This window comes from Sipha flava, unplaced genomic scaffold (assembly GCF_003268045.1).
Source record: "Sipha flava isolate LNK unplaced genomic scaffold, YSA_version1 46_pilon_pilon, whole genome shotgun sequence".
In the NCBI taxonomy this organism is placed as follows: domain Eukaryota; kingdom Metazoa; phylum Arthropoda; class Insecta; order Hemiptera; family Aphididae; genus Sipha; species Sipha flava.
This window is the reverse complement of record NW_020273250.1, coordinates 363,920-382,849: the sequence shown is the minus strand read 5'-3', so window position 1 is coordinate 382,849 and position 18,930 is coordinate 363,920. Positions and strand designations below refer to the sequence as shown.

The window sequence follows — 18,930 nt, the reverse complement described above, 5'->3', positions numbered from 1 at the left end:
TAAAAATAAATACTGGTGCCATCACTGGGTGACTTCTTATTCCCGCTAATCAGTCATCAATTTTACTTATTGTTTAACATGTAAATACAGATTGTAAATATATTTAATTTTTTTCGATAAAAAAAAAAAATTCAATACTACACAGACAGTATATAAATAATCCCTTTAAAACTTGAAATTTAATGACACAAATGTTAATTAGTAATTAATAATTATTCCTATTGATATAGGCAAGTGCACTTTCCATGTGTTTCTTTGCACTAACGGTTAATTTTTAAAAATAATTTTATATTTTTAATATTCAAATAAATATGGAATTACAATGGATATTAATATCAGTCCCTATATGATAAGACAATTTCACAAATTCATGTTCTAAAAACTATACATTGTGTTATAAAAAAATATATTAAATTTATTTAGATCAAAATATATTAAATTACATAAATTACTTAGGTTTCAGAATAGCTAAGAAAACATTAGCATTATTAAACGAAAGATGTCGAACAAAATTTAAAAAAATGGGCAGCATTTTTATGATGTAGATACTTAATATACAATAAAGCTACATATAATACATAATATATTACTATTTTACATCCATTCAGAACACAAAAATAAAAATAAATAACCTAAACTAAACTAATATTTAAAATATTATTGGACTAGTATTTTTAAAAGTGTATGACATCAATTGTATCATATTAGGTCTAATCAAGGATGATCAGTTCTGGTGATGATTTTTTACTTCCGTTTTTCTCAGTTTTTGTTATCGTTAAACTATTACCGAGATGTTCTAGCTGTTTAAAATGGAAATTCTTCGACGGCGGCGGAATTGTCGTCGGAGTGTTTTGAGATAGCATTACCGACACTTCGTTAACAATGGGCGTAATACTCAATCCCGGACACGACGATAGCAACATGGCTGGATTCAACGAAACTGGAACAGTATTTTTTTTCTCTGGAATTTTTTGAAGAATGGTTGATTTCAAACGAGCTTGTTCGGCAGCACAATCCAAGTCTATGTACACCGATTTACGAGAGCCTGCGATTTTCGCTGCCGCCGGTAATTTCACTTTACTGACAGTGACGCTCCCCGTCGACGATATTGCTTGATGAGCGGCTACAGTTTCATTCGGTTTATCGTAGTGCATTTGGATAGATTTTGAATTTTGTGATGGACCGGCAACGGCGGCAAAGTCTTCACTAAACGAGTTGTACGCGTTCTTTGCGGACGGTAATTTATTAATTTCTACCACCGAATCCGGTAATGGGAACGATTTCAATTCATTTGGTCTGTTTTCGTTCGAAGTCTTTTCAAGTTCCAAACGATCACTTTTAGATATTTTTTTAGTCTTGACACCGTGCACTGACTTTAAGTTCTTCGCGATTTTTAATTCACCACCACTCTTGTTTCCTGTATTTTTTTTCGATCGGCCGTTTATCAATCGATTTGCTTCTGATTTGTCTGCTTTATTATTTGTCAACCGTTTCGATTCCGATTTTTCTTTACTGTTGTTTCGTTTTAATTTCTGTTTCGTTGCTTGTAATTTTTGCTGCAATGTATAGCTATAGCTACACGTTTCCATGGGCATTGGAAACAATAATGGTGATTGTGAATAGGGAGCCAACATGGACATTATTTGATTAGATAGTTCTGTATTCATTGGCAACTGATGTGAGTAAAGTTGTTTTTGGGTGTCAAGTGATAATGAATTTGACATAGATTTCGCAGAACCCAGTTTACATACGGATTTTGATGGACTGACAGCCGACGAGAGAAGATCCTACAAAACAATAACATAATAAAATATTAAGTTCTAACAAAGAAAAATTTATATGCAAATAAAAGTAAAAAAAAAAATCATGCATAGAATACAGAAATCAGAAAAAAAAATTATATACGTGATTATAACTAGAACAACTATTAAGGGTGACTATTTTTTATGATATAAGGTTCGTATATACCGGGGGCTATATTTTGTCGGAACGTATTTTCTTGGTCCAATATTAGTTTGGATATGGAAAAATATTTCGTGGGAAAATATTCTGTATGAAAATATATTTTTGGAATAGCGTTAGAGAATTTATTATTTAAACTTTATTTTATTACTTAAATTAGTATTTAAAGAATCCACATTAAAATTATAAAAAATACAGGAGATTTTTTGATCAATAAATAAAATTAAAAACATTATTCATGCGTTAATCTTGGATATATTTCTTAAGCTAATTATACCTTCCTACAATTATACACGTTGTAAATTTTTAAATACTAAAATAGGTACTTATTAACCAGTTTTTAATAATTTGTATAGTATAATATTATATTGATACATGCACATCATATTCTAATGAAATAACATGTACTTATAAGACTTATTATTATTTAGGTAGTACCTACAATAATTAATATATGACTAAAAGTATATTATTTAACCCATTGAAAAATGTTTTATTAAGTTGTACATAAATTACCTACTTTATACCTTTTAAAAAATGATCAAATTATATATTTTGGAATCTAATAAAAGTAAAAATATTTTAGTACTTGGCTATGTAATAAAGCATTTTGTTTATTAATGAAAACAGTGTAAATATTACGAATTGTAAGCAGGTTGGTAAATTAAATCGTGACCTTAATGACGTTTTAAATACGAGTACCTTTAATTTTTAATTCGAAATCTGTCGTACTTTACAAATATTATAATACTCCAAGCTAAGCATTTATTTATTTATTTAAATATAAACTATTTATTTATTTATATATTGATATATAGTTTCTAAAAAAATAAATTATGGTAAATACTTTTCATGTAACAGACAAATTATGTTTTTAACAATATATATGTTTCCAACAAAATACGTTTACGGTAAAATATTTTTCCAGATAAATACGATTTCTAGCATATATTTTAAAAAATTTTCTACACATAATCAGTCATAACCAGTCATGTTAAAAGTTTATTTTTTTGAGATTTTAAATTACAATAAAATAACTTAAAATACCAGCGAGACCAGAGAAAAAGTATTTACAAGGCTTTTAATAATCTTAATTCTTTTTGTACTTTGATCATAGACGCAATTTCAATAAAAAAACTGAGGGTGCTTAAGTTCTATATTTATTGGGTATTTAATTTATATTAAAACTATAAGGATTTAATGAGCCGATTTTTAAATAAATAAAAATAAAGGTTTCGGTTTTAAAATTAATTTAAATTAGGGTTTCGGTGAATTCGATAAAATGTGAATTGACGTTTGTCGAGTAACATTGTTTTCATCTATATTTCATTACAGTTTTATACTCTAATAGTCAAATGTCTGATGACAAAAATGAGTTTTTGATACATAAACACGAACATTATTTGAGGGTGCTAATTGTAAAATAGGGGGTGGTAATATCACTTAAGCCCCCCCCTATTTGCGCCTATGACTTTGATTATTGAAATTAAATTTGTTTTAAAAAAGTTTAATTAAAAAAGTTTTGTTCCTTATTAGCACTCTTATTTAGTTGTCCTATTTACTACTATAAATATAACTCCTAATTTTATTTACTAAGATAATATAATAATACATCGATTGTGTCGTTTAATTTTTAATTGATACTTACATTTTCATTATTAACAATGTTGCTTTGGAATTCAATTTCTTTTTCTTTCGATTGCAGTTTTTGACAGTATTTAATTATCACGTCATTGGAAACATCTTCCTAACAATGAAAGTTTACAGTTATAGGTAACTTAAAATATATGAACGAATAATAAAGAATAAAATAGTTTATCATTTTGAAGATAATTGTAGGGTAAAAAAAAGAAGAATTAACCCATATCTATAAAATAAACTATAACATATTTAAATTTTTAAATTTGTAAAAACGAATCAAATTTAAAGATTTTTTTGATAATAATTAAAAACCATTTTCTGCTACAAAAAATAATAAAAATGTAATTTTTCTTTTTATTAAATTTACAATATGGTACATTTGAAGATAAATATTCACAGATTAAATTGTAGAATAAATAAATGTTTAAAATATATATTTTAATCTTACTTTAGTTCCAACAATGTTTTGATAGACATTCAATAATAATTTTGAGAGAGTATTGTCCCTTTGCTGCCAACATTTGAACACACGTTTATAACTCTTGTAAACTTGAATAAGAAGAAGTTCATTTTTACTACGATTATTAGTTTTAGCGTATTCTGATTTTAATCTCCTTAATATTTGAATACTAAGAAACAATGCCTCTTTTGAAATACCTTCTCGTTCATTATCACGTAAATATTTCCTAAAAACCAAGAATTATTATTAAAACTGTTAATTATCTATAGTGAAATATATTAACTTAATAGTTAGTTTACACTATTTAAAAATTTATAACATACTTCTCGAGTTCAGGAGTAAACTTCAATTGTATTGCTAAATCTAGAAGCATTTTGTGGTCACCAGTTTCTTTAAGGAAATCTAATATTAAATGTATGCATCGACTCATATGATATGCAAACGAACCAGGACGGTCTATTTCACTAACTGGAATTCTCCAAACACCCTGTAGTAAAATTCATGATTGTTAATTTGAAATTTTTAAATTAAAAAAAAGAACTTACATGGAAAAAGTTGTTAGGTCTTTGGCCAACAAATAATCCCTTTTCACCAAACATCAAATCCTTAAATTTCTCATAATTTTTATGAGATGGAGAACGGAAATATAAATGAGCCAAGCGATAATAAGATTTATAATGTTGAGGAAATCTTTTTATGCAATCTTCTAGAGCTGTTAGGCATCTTTGAATTAATAACCCACGAACTTGAAAAAAAAGAAGTACTTTAATTTACAATAAATAAAAAATTTTAATAAATGTAGAATAATGCTTAACTTACGGTCTCTTATATCTCGATTAGGTAAATCATTATTAAATTTCATTTTTTTTCTAGGCATGTTTGACATGTCCTTAAATTTATATTTTTAATTATTTAGAAAATACAATTAAATACTATTATCTATATACATTAATTCAATATTACATACTGCGCTATTCATGTTAGCAAGTTCCATTTCATCTTTTTTTGTATAAACATCAACAACTGTCCATGGATTATTTATAATTACTTTTGAACTATCTTCTTCTTTATCAAGCTGGACCACATCCATTTGATCAATAATGTCGTTTAAAGTTTGTTTTACAATTAATTCGATGTCTTTCTACAAAAGTTTATTATTTTATGCTATGATAAAATTAACAAACATCATAAATAACTATTTTTTTATTGTTAGACAAAAAAAACTAATTTTATAATTTTATAGAAAATAAATTGATCTAATAAGCAATAAAATATAATAAAATAGTATTTTCTAATATACCGTTGAATAAGTCAATATGGCAAATACCAGTAATAAAAAAAAAATTTACATTTTTTCAAAAATGTAATTTAATTTGATTTCTACTTTGTAGGAAAACAAAGAAATATGAACACATGAAATAATAAATATATGTACAGTTATTATAATAACATAATATGTGAATTAAATAGAAATAACAAAATTTACAGTAGTAAAATAATGTAGGAGTAAATAAAAAAAAATATAAAAATTTGTACAAATAGTGAGTGTAATAGCTGTAGAATTTTCTGTGTGTTAGTACACATGTAAATAGTACAAATGTTTTGTGTGGGATAAACAACACCGGCTGTATTTGCCAAAAACTTATAAAGAAATTCAAAAATAGTACAAAAGATACATTAATCAGGTAGTGAAAAAGCAATCGTTTTGATAGCAACAGATTTAAAGCCATTTCATTACTAGTGTGACAGTGACAAATCTTATGAATTGTTTTCAATTTCTTACACATTCTTTAAAATAAAAAAAATGTTAAAATTACTATGTACTTAGTACGTAAATGTGTTGATATGGATTATTTAAGTCAAATTATTTTGTTTACACCTACTTTAATACAAACCTTTTTAATTTTGTTTTTACTATTCACATCTATATTTGACAATTTACTGGATCTCCTTTAAATATAAACACAAAAATTTAATTACAAAGGTATTAACAAAAAAATTAAACTTACTTATTTTTATCGCTTATAGGGGACATATTAGAAATTTTATCTAACACTTTTTCAATTTTCAAATATAGTTCCTCATTTGAAGATTGGTTTTCGTATTTTTCTAATAGTTTCAACGCTCCAGCATGAATTCTGTAATAAATCTGAAATAAAATAAATTATTAATTAAAAATTATACATATTCGGTACAATATCCTTAAAATATTTAACTAAATAATTTGATTGTAACAAGAATTTATAACTTAAACATCAATACAATTTTGTACTTATAAGAATTAATAAAAAATAACTCACAACATAAATTTCACATATATAAAAACATTTTATTATACAAACAATTGTATTTTTATAGTTAAATAGGTTTTTGGAAACCAACAAGGATATTTTTAAATATAATGTACTGACCTCAAGCACTTCAATTGAATAATATTGTGGAGATGTATATATAATATGTTTTGGAAATATAGCTCCATAAGAATCTAAGAATTCAGCAGCCTTTAGATAATGATCCATAAATAGTACTGAGTTGTCATCATTTTTTTCATTAATTTTCCCAAGAACATAATGATGCATCCATCGTTCATCTTGGTCATCACAATCAGTGCAGTCCCAAACCTAAAATTTAATACCATAATTTGTAGAAGAAATAAACAATTGAATACCTTTTTTTATTCAAATTTACGTTATTGGCTGTTTCAAAACATTTTCTAGCAATTTTAATCATTTTTTCTTTTTCTTGTTCAAGTTCGCCAAACATTTGTAAACTCATACTAGAAGTTTCCTATGAAAAAATAAAATAAACATAAAAAAATTATATTACATGGTATATACCTAAAATTATAATTTACATTAGAAATAAAATAAATGGACACAAATTTAAGATAAGTTACAAATATGTAGATGATTTAAATTATTGCCATTAAAAAAAGTTCCATGCAGAGCTTATCATTAACATATTAATATAATTAGCTAAATATATTGAATCGAAAAATTATATTTATAATGTTATTAAAAACCATGTAATGTTTATTATATAATACTGAAATCAATAACCAGAGAAATATTCAGTTTTTTTCAATATCAATAGATCTTTATCATATAAAATTATATTTTATAATGCGTATTTTACTAAAGTTAATTATGTACATGAATATATTTTAAAATAAATTAAGAATGACTAGTGAAAATAATGTATTATGGTAATTTTAACACACACCTGTTTTAATAAGCGCGAACAAAATGAATGAATACTATAAGTGAATGTTCCATATTCAATGAGAAGAGTAGTATTTTCTGGATTAAGTTTTAAAGCGTGTTTATAACATCGACCAGCCATATGAGCTTTTTGAATTATATCACCTTCGTTTTTAATTGACTCGCACTAAAATAAATTAATATCATAAAAAAATATTAATACGTTATCTATAAAAATGTAATTAAATTTGAACTCACTGAATTTAATTTTGTTTCTATCTGACTACCTCTAGCTAATGCTAATGCTGCCCATGAATCAAAACGATCCAAATTACTGCATAGATCAAGCAAATAATATCGAATAGCTTGATTCTAAAATATAAAATTAAAATTAACATATTTAACTTAACTGACGGATTTCTACTTTAATTTACCCAAGTTTTGTTTTTAAAATGATAATCAGCCATTAAATAAAAAATATCTTTTACATCATTAGGTAACGGATTATCGTTTACTGGAAGCTGGTCATTTTCTCCTCTTATATATGACATTAAATCATCCATCAATTTGTCTGAAATAGAAAAAAAAATTTAATAAGTTTATTAAAACGAATTATTTTTTTTTATATGTAAATATAGTTTGAATTAACTTTACTTGGTTTAATTTCTTCAGGTATGAGAGTTATAACTTTTTTAAACAAAGCTTCAGTATCGGAACTAATAGTATATGATTTTGAAATACCATCATAACTAGGTAATTCTGGAGGTTGATAGAAATGTATTAACTGTCTTGCTCGTGGCCATGTTAGTGCTAATCCCATAGAATTATGATCCTACATAAAGAATAATAACAGAGTATGTAATGATAATATAAGATTGATTAATTAGTTGCTTTTGTATAAAATTCAAAATTATTAAAATTCTGGGGAATCAAGGCCGAGCAGTATCCTTATACCTTGGCTATATCTAAATGCACAGGTGCTGGTTTGAACCTGATCTCTGGCGGCTACGCTTTCCAAATGAAAAAACCGCCATGAGAAACAGTTTTCCTAACTGATTAGGTTGATTATTATTTAATAATAGTTGTTAAGATAGCTCAAAATCTTAGATCTTATAAAAGATATAATAAAAATAAAGTTTTAAAAACAGTTTATATTACCTGCACATGACGTGGCTTATTACGTTTGATTAAACGAGTAAATAAACAATAAAATATTTGATCAACTTGTTGTACAAGTGATACAGTATAAAAATCTAAATGGATGTATGGTTCTATTTCAGATAATGTTAGGAATAGTAAAATACCATCTTCAAAACAACACCATGATCTCCTAAAAATAAATAAAACAGATATAAATAACTATAATGATATATGAAGTTCCAATTAAAACTTACTTTCCCAAATATTCATGACCAAGAAATAGTAATGATAAAGAGTGTGGAATAGTAGTAGTTTGAGAAGTAATTGAATTATCATTTTTAGATTCTTCGCTAAATAACAAGTAATATATGAAATATTTAGTCTTTCTAAGCTACAATCCAAATATAATATAACTATTAATAATTTAAAAGAATAATTAATGTATTATAAACTATGATATCACAATCATAGGCGTGGCCAGACTTTTATAGCAGATGTTGCTGAAGTCTGAAATATTCCTAATAAATTCTTAAAAATTATATTCATTCATTTTACATTATAGAATAACGACATTCACATAGTAATAAAGTACATTTTCTCATTAAATTTAATAACTGTGCTAGTGTTTAATGATGAACTACATTGATATATTGTAAATATAATAATATAAAAAAATATATAAACCTAGTGAAAAAAATACATAATGTTATAAAATTAAATACTAATAAATATAAAAATTTATAATATAAAACAAAAGTTAAAAGGAATAATATTTTTAAATTCTTCGATTATAGCAGCATATTGTATTTTAGCTAGTAGATCTTGTTCAACAAACATTAATAAAAGTCCTTCAAGTCTATTTTGAGTCATAGTATTTCAAAGTTTTGATTTTACAATTGCTAGTTTTCAAAAAGATTCCTCACATGAATAACTTGTGAGAGGGAATTAAATATTTCATTAAAACTTTAGCAAAACATTAAAAAATCTTTAATCTATAGAATTTCTTTAACCAATCCAACCAACCAACCAATAATCTATGGTTGTAGTCGATGATCCATTAAGAATATCAGTAAATCCTTACTTTAGAATTAGATTTCATCACATGATAACAAGTCTACACCAAAAAAAAAAAAAGCAGATGATGCTATAGCATACCCAGCAATACCTGTAGACACGCATATGATCACAATACATCATGTAATGTATGTATCATATATATATATACACATACACACACAATACATAATAAAATAACCAGAATAAATATTATAAAACACTATGGTGGTTAAAAAAAAAATATTAAAACTAATTGCTAACAACATAAATAAAACACATTGATATCAATTTTGTCAAAATTTGCCAACACACCAATATTAATGAATATAAAAAGAAACTTACAATTTTAATAAATTATAGATTAACAACCATGGAGATACAGCATCTATTTCAGGGTTGCTATCAGGAGTTTCTATTAGATATGATAATAGATTTATAACTGATTGTATAAGTCTTGATTTAAACCCTTGAGATAAATTTTCAACTATAACACAAAAAAACAATGTACTTATGAAAAAAAAAAAAATATTATGACTTAAAATGTTTGCTACTTACAAACATTTAACCCCTCTATTTTAATAGATTCTAACATGGCATAAAATATATTATTTATAAACTTGGCTTGATTAGTTTTTTGGTTTGGGTCACAGTCTTCAATTAGACTCTTACGATATTGTAGAATACCTTCATATAAGCAAGGTTCACACCATTTAAACAAATCCTTTAAACAAATAAATAATATTGTTAATTATAAAGCAGAACAATGAAATTATTCAGGATGTCCATACATAATAATTTTTCAATTCTAAGAATGAATTTAACATATATATATATTGATTAAATCTTGTCATAGTGCGATAACTTGGTATCTCCATGAAAGTACGACTTTGCGGTTTTAAAGTTTCTTTTAAAATATCAACAACACTTAGATATTCTTTTAACTCATATAAATTTTTAACAGTACTTAATAAATTATTTCTGAAAGCAACAAAATATATAAATAAACAATTAAAAAGAAAAGCAGACAATACTAACCTTTTTAGTGTGATAATAAGTTTTTCAGCTATTTTTTTGTTTATCCGGTAAAAATATTCTAAATTTGGTAAGATAATTTCAAATTCATCTAAGTCATCAATGACACACAATAACTAAAGTATAATATTATTATTAAGTAGTTTTAATAAAATTATGCACAAAAATATTATACCTAATCTTGCCATAAGTTCTATCCTTTATAAAAAGGTGTACATTTAATAAATAAAACAAAGCAAATAAAGAACAATCCTATATTTATTTATTAAACATAATAACTAAAAAAAAATTAAATACCATTTAAACTATCCATCTTTTGCATTTACATACTTCAAATTATCTAGCCATTTGTTTAACAGAGCACGTACCACTTCTAACAGTACTGAGGCAACTGATTTTACAAAATCAGATTTTAGTAATTTAATATTTTGATAGGGTTAACAAAAGGTTTTTTCCTCTAAAAAACTACATAATCAATAGTTAAGATAATTAAGATTCAGGTCTGGAATTTTTGAAAGCCAATCTTGAGCTGCAATAAATTCAAATAAATTGATCTAAAAATAATGTTGTATCGTTTTAGATTTATGTGAAGGTGTTAAATCTTGCTGAACGGTCCAATTTGCTTTCCTACAAACAAGATATCACTTAAAGGCTTCCCTACAATTTCAAAAATATGATTTTGATAGTTAACCATGAGTGTTTTGATACGGCTAACAGAAATTCAACTAAATAACGCCCTAAATATAACACGGTTCTTAGTGGATTTTTCATTTCTTGAGCCATGACTACTTACTTGCGCAGTCGATTTTCGTGAATTTTGTGTATGACAACTTTGACTGTTTAATTGGTCCTTATTTTACACGTACATCTACTTCTTGGTTTGTCATCTTTAGTATTCAACTCGTGTAACCATTTAATGATTCCATAAACAAACTTTTTTGTTATTTTCAGTGGTTTTAACAAGTTAAAAATCTTTAATGGGATTGTCATTAAATGACATGATTAAATATACTAATTAGAAATAATAGATACGTTGTATCTACTATTTCTGAAAGATAAAAAAATGTTAAAAATTTATAGCGCTATTGTGAAATATTAATAAAACTGATAAGTAGGGACAGAACTTATGGTATAAATAGGTATATTAAAATAAATCACGAAATACCATATCAAGGACTTCACATGTAAGGCCTGTTTCTTTATCTTGCAAATTAAATAATGATCTTAACCACAAAAACCGAATATTAATTGATAAATGGTGTTCTTTGAAATCTATTATTGAGAGTGCGTCATTAATACTACCGATCCATAAGGAACAAAAGTCACCTCCAATAATACTAAAAATGAATTTTTGGTTTAGAAATTATGAATATTAGAATTTTAATGATAATTGAAATTTGAAGAAATACCTTCCTTCTAATGGTTTAAAACTGGTTTTTAATTGAAAATAAAGATCACATATTAATTCTCCATAGGTTAGAATGGAAATAATTTCATTTGTTACTTGTTTAAGTTGTTCTTTATCTAAATTATTTAAGTTTGAATCAGAAATGTAAGTTATATGTTGTTTTCCTGTATGAATCCTATTTAAATAACATAAAATATTAGAATAAAAAATAGTTAAATTTACATGAACTTCTTACCATACTCTTTTGAAAACGTCTATATAAACTTGCGCTAAATCAGCAGGCCAAACATTTGACCATTTATTAGCAATCATTACCAAATAAATATCAAGTAAATCAGAAATTGACTTTTTGTCATTTATTTTAATAAAGTTATTTAAATCATTTTCTTCATACTTTGATCCAAAATAATTTTCTTCGTTTATTTGTCTAGTAATAATTAAAAATTAAATATTTGATAGAATTATTATTTATTTTATTTATTTATTTACTTAAGGCGTTCTTCCTCAGACATATTATTTTTTAATAAATTTTCAGTATACCCATCACTTAAAATATCTGAAAATTCATATAATCTGTATAAATCCATCGTATCCATGGAATCATCAGACCATTTGATTGAATTTATATTCAATTTATCACTGCTATCTTTATTAAGCCTGAAATAAATGTAATTTCATAGAGTTATTGCTAATGAATTTCTTTTGAAAATAAATCATACAATAAATGTTGAGGCATGATATTCCATACTGATTTCACTAAAGTTGACTCATTAACTTTAGCACTTGCTTTATTTCGAGCTGATCTCCGACTTAATTTTAAAGGATCAGTTATCGAAGGAGAACTTTTTCTTCGTTTTGTTACAGGAACTATTAAATATTGAGTAATATTAAAATTTAATTTTCGACAATAATATAACTTGTGAATACATTTTGTTCTGTGTTTATTTACCATCAAGTTTAAATGAAGGTTTTTCAAAGTCTTTTTTACTAAAATGTTCATCAACATTAATATGATATTTTATATCCAGAGTCGAAGATTCAAGAATGAATTCTATAGGTTCATATAAAAGCTAAAAATGATCAAAATTAAGACTTTTATAATGTTTGTTAAATAAAAAAATAAAAATTGATTTTGCACTATTTCATAGTGTCAATACACTATGCTCAATCTCACAAAACAATACTATATTCACAAATGTTTAATACATGCAAAATACAAACATTTTATTGGACTTGTTGAATAGTTAGAAAAATAATTTAAAAAAATAATGATATTATACTACTTTTTCATTTGGTTTTGTGACTTTTTAATTCTAAATCGAATTAGGTACATAAATAATAAATAAATAATTTAAAATACTTATTTATTTGCAATTCGAAATATTAATGAACAATTTTTTAATTTTTAATAAATCAAACTATTTCAATATTAAATTTTTTTTTTGAAAAAATACTTTTTAATTTTATCTTTCATTTGTTAAAATATAAGAGATTAATAGTTAAAAGTAATTTTGTTAGAAAAATAGTTACAATAAATATTTAAGAGAAAACTTCATTAAAAAAAAATAAAATATCACAAATTGAAAGTGAGAATTTAACATTCTTTTAGTGAAAAAATACTAAAATTAGTATTGAGGAAATTATTTTAGTTCATTTTTTTCTTATACTCTAATTATGTTTAACATAATTCTAATAAAAAAGTATAGTTACCGAATGTTCATAATTTTCAAATAAATTATCATAAATATTAATTAACCACTTTCCAAGTTGATCCAAACCTTTAAATTCTAAAGGCTTTGCACACAAAACTGGTTTGCATTTTATATTTAATGATGGTTTTCCAAAACATAATGTTGGATCATTTTTTTTAACATCCTCGATTTCTTTCAAAACCTTTTGTTGTATATTTTCATCAATAGTTTCAGTACATTTGACATCTAAGCCACTGAAAAATAAAAAATAATAATACAAATTATCTTTTTAAAATTAAAAAGTAAAGTATAATTTTCCTTACCCGTCAGTACAATAACTTTTAAAATAAGATATTAATGATGGAAATTTTTTAAAAATAATGTCTTTAATAAAATGTCCTTTAAGATATCCAGAATCTAAAGTAAGAGATATACTTATATGGTATATACAACAAACATATTCATTGCTTGCATATAATAAAGTAATCAACTTATCCAGTGTTGGCCAATGGTTGGGATTACATTTAATTCCCTAAAAATAAATATATTTCTTTAGTTATTATTGATTTAAAATGATTTGACCTATTTACTTATACAAAATCAATCAGTACAGGAAACAAGCTCAACTGATTGTTCAAGTGTAGACGAAGAACAGCAATCTGATAATTTTGATTTATGGGAACACCACAAAACATTGGTACATAGGAAATATAAAAGAAAACAAACGAGAACAGATTCGTCAGAAACTACCAATGTAAATGTCTACCTATCATAGCCTTTAATTTCTTTAAAAGATGATCCAGTTAAGTGCTGGGAAGATATGAAAACTGTATATCCAGATTTATATGTACCAGCTCGGAAATATTTGTCCATCATGGGTACGTTTGTTCCTTTGGAAAGATTATTTTCAAAGGCTAGCTTAACGCTTTCAAAATCAAGGAATAGACTATTAGGAAAGAGATTGAGTAAATTTATTTTTTTTAAACTTCATTGATGATGATCTTTGGTTCCAAACTTAATAAATGTTAAATTTATTAAATTTTTTTTGTACTTAATTTTAAATGATATTTTCATTATAATTTCCCAGACGTATACAGAAATATATAAAAATTGCAATTATAATTTATTAAAATTGTTCTGTTTTTATAAATATAAAATATCTTATAATTTTGTTAAATATAGCCATGCTTTGATTAATCAATTTATTGGTCATTAATCCTATAGTAAGTATTAATAAATTATAATCTATTACCTATGTGAAAGTCCATAAACCTTTTATCTTTTTTAGTATTAGAATTTTTTTCAATATATATCGATGCATCGATAAAATAGTCGTCGATATATCATGGTATCAATATTGGGTATGCAATGTATCGAAATTACGAGATATATCGATAGTCAATGATTTTTTGCCATCCCCACCTACAGTGCATCAAAGACCATTGAACTGATGTATAAGTATTCCTGAGTCGCCTCATTGCACATCAGAATGATATGAACTGGCCAGCAAGGTCATGTGATATCACATCTTGTGATTTTTTTCCTTTGGGGATTTGTCAAATCCCAAATTTACACAATAAAACCGAGAACCATAAGTGACTTATAAGAAGAAATTCGACATGTCATTGCGAATATCATCAAAGAGAACTGTAAATCAGTTATTCCTAATTTTTTCAATTGCATTATAGCCTGTCAATAAGCTGGTAGAGGACATCTGAATGATATTATTTTTCAAACGTAAACCAAATGTTAAACTGAGATTGCACACATCCATTTTTGTAATTGTTTTAAAAATAAAATGTTTTTTTAGCTAATTTAAAAAAAGTTTTCTTCTTGGGACATCCTGTATATGAAGAATTATCAACTTGCCAAATTTTTTGCACCATGTAAGTTAAACAAATGTAATTTATTTACCTCTAAAAATGCTGAGATTGCTTGGTCAGTTTGATATAACTTGCTATGACTAAGTCCAATTCTGTACCACAAATTCAAATCTGTATTATCCATTTTTAAGGCCTAAACATATTTAGATATGAAAATGTATTTACAAGTACCAAATAATTCTTTATAACTTACTTCTTGGTAATGAATTAAAGCTTCATGATAGTTTGATTTTTTTAATAAAATATTTCCTAAATTAGTAAGGCAACAATATTTCAAATGAGCTAATAATGATTGAGATTGGTCTTTTTGATCCAATTTAGTATGCAACTAAATATTTAATTAAATAATAAGAGTTATTTATAAAATCTAATATTTCTGATTTATTGTAAACTTACAGAACTGATAATGTCACTTTCCAATAATTGAGACAATTGTTCTTCAGCTTCATTTAATTTATCTCTAGCTAAAAATTGTAGAGCTTGGCTATACTGTAATTCTGCTTTTGTTTCCTGAAATAATTGTTTTTGTTGTAATAAAATTATTAGCTGTAAAATACAATTAAATTAAAATTCCAATTTATGCCTTATTAGTGGCGTATCCAGAATTTATTTAATGGGGTGTTTTAAAATTGAATAGACTTATGATATGTAGAGGCTCTGCCCTTCCCCGTATTACATTAACCTGACGTTAATCACGCGAGCATATTTTATGCTGTTAGTCACGCTGAGGTCTTTTTGACCGCATTATAATTTTACACAACACCAACATTATTTTATACAATCTATTAATTTTATTAATATTTAATTATAATCAATATGCAAGAAAATGTTCACAAAATTTATTAGTTCTAAAAAAAATATTTAATACTTATTATATGTATTTTTACAAACAAAATGATTTTTTTTTTTGTGTACAATAAAAAAAAAAAAAAAAATTATGAAATAGAATATAATATAATATTATACTTAAAAAATTGATTTGGTTAATTTTTTTTTTTATTTATACTGCTCCATTAATCTAAATTGTTAGATGAATTTTAAATGTTTTTGTCAAAAATATTGTCGACAATATGTTACTGTATGCTATTTGCAAATATAATTTTGGCAGGTTTTCCTTTAATTTTTCGTTTTTCTATTTTTTTTTTCTGTCACAATAGTAGCATTTTTCTTCACGAGATGGTCCAGCTTCATTTGTAATTCGTTTATAAAGTTTATAAAATTTATAAAATGTAGATTTTGAAATGATATCGGTTTTCGGAACGTGATTAATCGCAGGTTGGTCTATATGACCGCAATTTAATATATCATTGTTCAATATTATTTATTTTTGGAAATAATTATTCAAATGAATAGTTTTCAATATGTAATAATAGCTAATAAGTTTTTAAAAAGGTACAAAAAGTGTTAATTACATATGTTGAAGAATAAATTATGCAAAAGTCATAATATTTGAGTGTGGTCATTTTGACCATGACGCGACTAACAGCAGGTTAATAAATACTATGTATTCAAATAAATTATTATATTAATGAAAATGATTATATTAAAACAGTTATGTAAAATCTATAAGTTGTATACAATGTTTATTCAAATTATACTGTAAGTTTGCAATTTGGTGAAATACCATGAAATTTGGTTGATGGGGGAGTGTTTTAACATCCATATCCCCCTCCCCCCTAAATACGCCCCTGTCTCTTATAATTATAATTATATTGCAATAATACTTAATTTTAAAAAAGAAAAACATTTCTAGGATGTTTGAGATACTGAGATGGATAAATTACATTGTTTTATTGACCTATTTAACTTGAAACTGAACTTAAAACCAATGTACCATTGCTCTTGAGAAAAAAATTCTCAATAGAAAATTTCAGGTGGATCAGTTCACATTTCTAAAAATATTTGATGTAGGAGTAAAATAAAATTTCTTAATAAAGCAATGTTACAGATTCTACATGCAAGTCTAACATTTCTCTAACCATAATTTGGACCATCATTGTTCGACAAAGTGATCTAAAAATCAGGTGTATACATTTAAGTACTTTATTTTATACTTTCAGAAATAAATATCAAATATTTGTTTATTTGATAAATATATAGTTTTTGAAATTGACGAGTTCTTTAAGTCCTGCAACAAGGCTATTTATATTAATCATGGAAGTTTAGAATATATATATCTACTGCAGAGATAGTTAAGTTAAACATATTGTACGGATTCCATTAGACAATTTAATCAAAGGGTATTTGTCATTGTTTAATAAATGCCAAATAGTTATTTGACAAGAATGCTGGACCCATAACCAAAACCTCGGTTGAATTTTTTTTTCTTTCCTAAATAGTGAAATTGATAAATAAAAAATTAATATAATAAAAATAAGTATTGATATTACTGTTGTCGTTTCATTCAGAAATTAAAATGCAAACATGTGTTCTGCAAAATAAAAAGTAGCCTTTCCATTTTGAAAACCTATAGAATAAATCTACTTTACCTGACAGGTTTTTTTTTCTGAATTAGCAGTACTTATGCAGATTATGAATGCGTGAAAAATGTTGCCATTTATACTTAATTTGGATGTTATTGACATTTAAAAATCACGCATTGCCCTATTAAAAAAAGTGATCATAGTTTGAAAGTTAGAACCATGGATATAGTAAATACTTTATTATTATCCCTACCTGGACACAATTTTTCTTAATAAATCAAATTATATTTTTTATTTAATTTTCAAAGAGAGCACACACAGCAAGCGAACAATCAATGAAGCCAATACATTACTGCAGTTATTAAATTAAATTTGTTTCATTTCATTTTGAAATGTACCTGATGTGGTACTTTATAATTTGTTGGGCTGGTGTTTAGAGGAAGTTATGTGAAAATAAGTAAAATAAAACTAGCCACCAGACTTTAATGTAAAAATGTATGGAATATTTTACTTACCAACGCTTCTTTGGTGATTTTGACAGGTAAGTCTTCATTATTACTGCTCTCGTCCGATGAACAGTCGTTCAAAGCTTTGAGTTTGTATGGTAACATTGTAACATTAGTAAGGCGAACACAAACCGTGCATCATACAGACATTGTGAATAGATGGTTTGAACGTCTAGTGCCTATGTGTCGGCGGGACTCAGTGCACTGGTGTAGCGGCACCGACAAACGTGCGGTCACAGACTTACGGACGGATTACTTGGACAGCCGTTGATCGCTATGATCACTGGCGGTTTCTGGATCCCTTTTTTTTCTTACTAGATCTATCTCCCTCCTAGGTCTCACCCTGAACTAATGCCGCACATTTGGCACGTGTTGGTAACTACTAACTATCTATTAATGAACACGAATAATAACAAATTAGACTTTCTTCCGGCACCAAACATCTATGATCCGGCACCAGCACTGATATTAACGTAACGCATGATAGCGATAACGGGTTAGAGCAAAAAAGGAGTTACAAACCCGTTT

The 18,930-nt window shown here is 25.7% G+C and overlaps 1 protein-coding gene across 1 annotated transcript; it reads right to left on the bottom strand.

The window, feature by feature from the left end:
• Positions 1-454: 454 nt before the first annotated feature.
• On the bottom strand, positions 455-18,892 carry LOC112689806 (calcineurin-binding protein cabin-1-like). Its single transcript, XM_025563667.1, has 33 exons — positions 18,412-18,892; positions 15,870-15,983; positions 15,667-15,801; positions 15,505-15,606; positions 13,914-14,122; positions 13,610-13,844; positions 12,849-12,969; positions 12,619-12,766; positions 12,389-12,556; positions 12,135-12,326; positions 11,901-12,074; positions 11,657-11,828; positions 10,495-10,607; positions 10,248-10,437; positions 10,015-10,180; positions 9,802-9,943; positions 8,658-8,753; positions 8,422-8,593; positions 7,918-8,095; positions 7,698-7,834; positions 7,522-7,635; positions 7,286-7,450; positions 6,752-6,850; positions 6,475-6,684; positions 6,073-6,212; positions 5,959-6,013; positions 5,031-5,204; positions 4,883-4,952; positions 4,609-4,808; positions 4,387-4,550; positions 4,052-4,289; positions 3,611-3,709; positions 455-1,787 (listed from the first exon to the last, which is right to left on the bottom strand). Exons 1-33 carry the CDS (start codon positions 18,505-18,507, stop codon positions 711-713), a joined length of 5,865 nt encoding a protein of 1,954 aa, XP_025419452.1. The 5' UTR covers positions 18,508-18,892; the 3' UTR covers positions 455-710.
• Between the last annotated feature and the right edge of the window lie 38 nt (positions 18,893-18,930).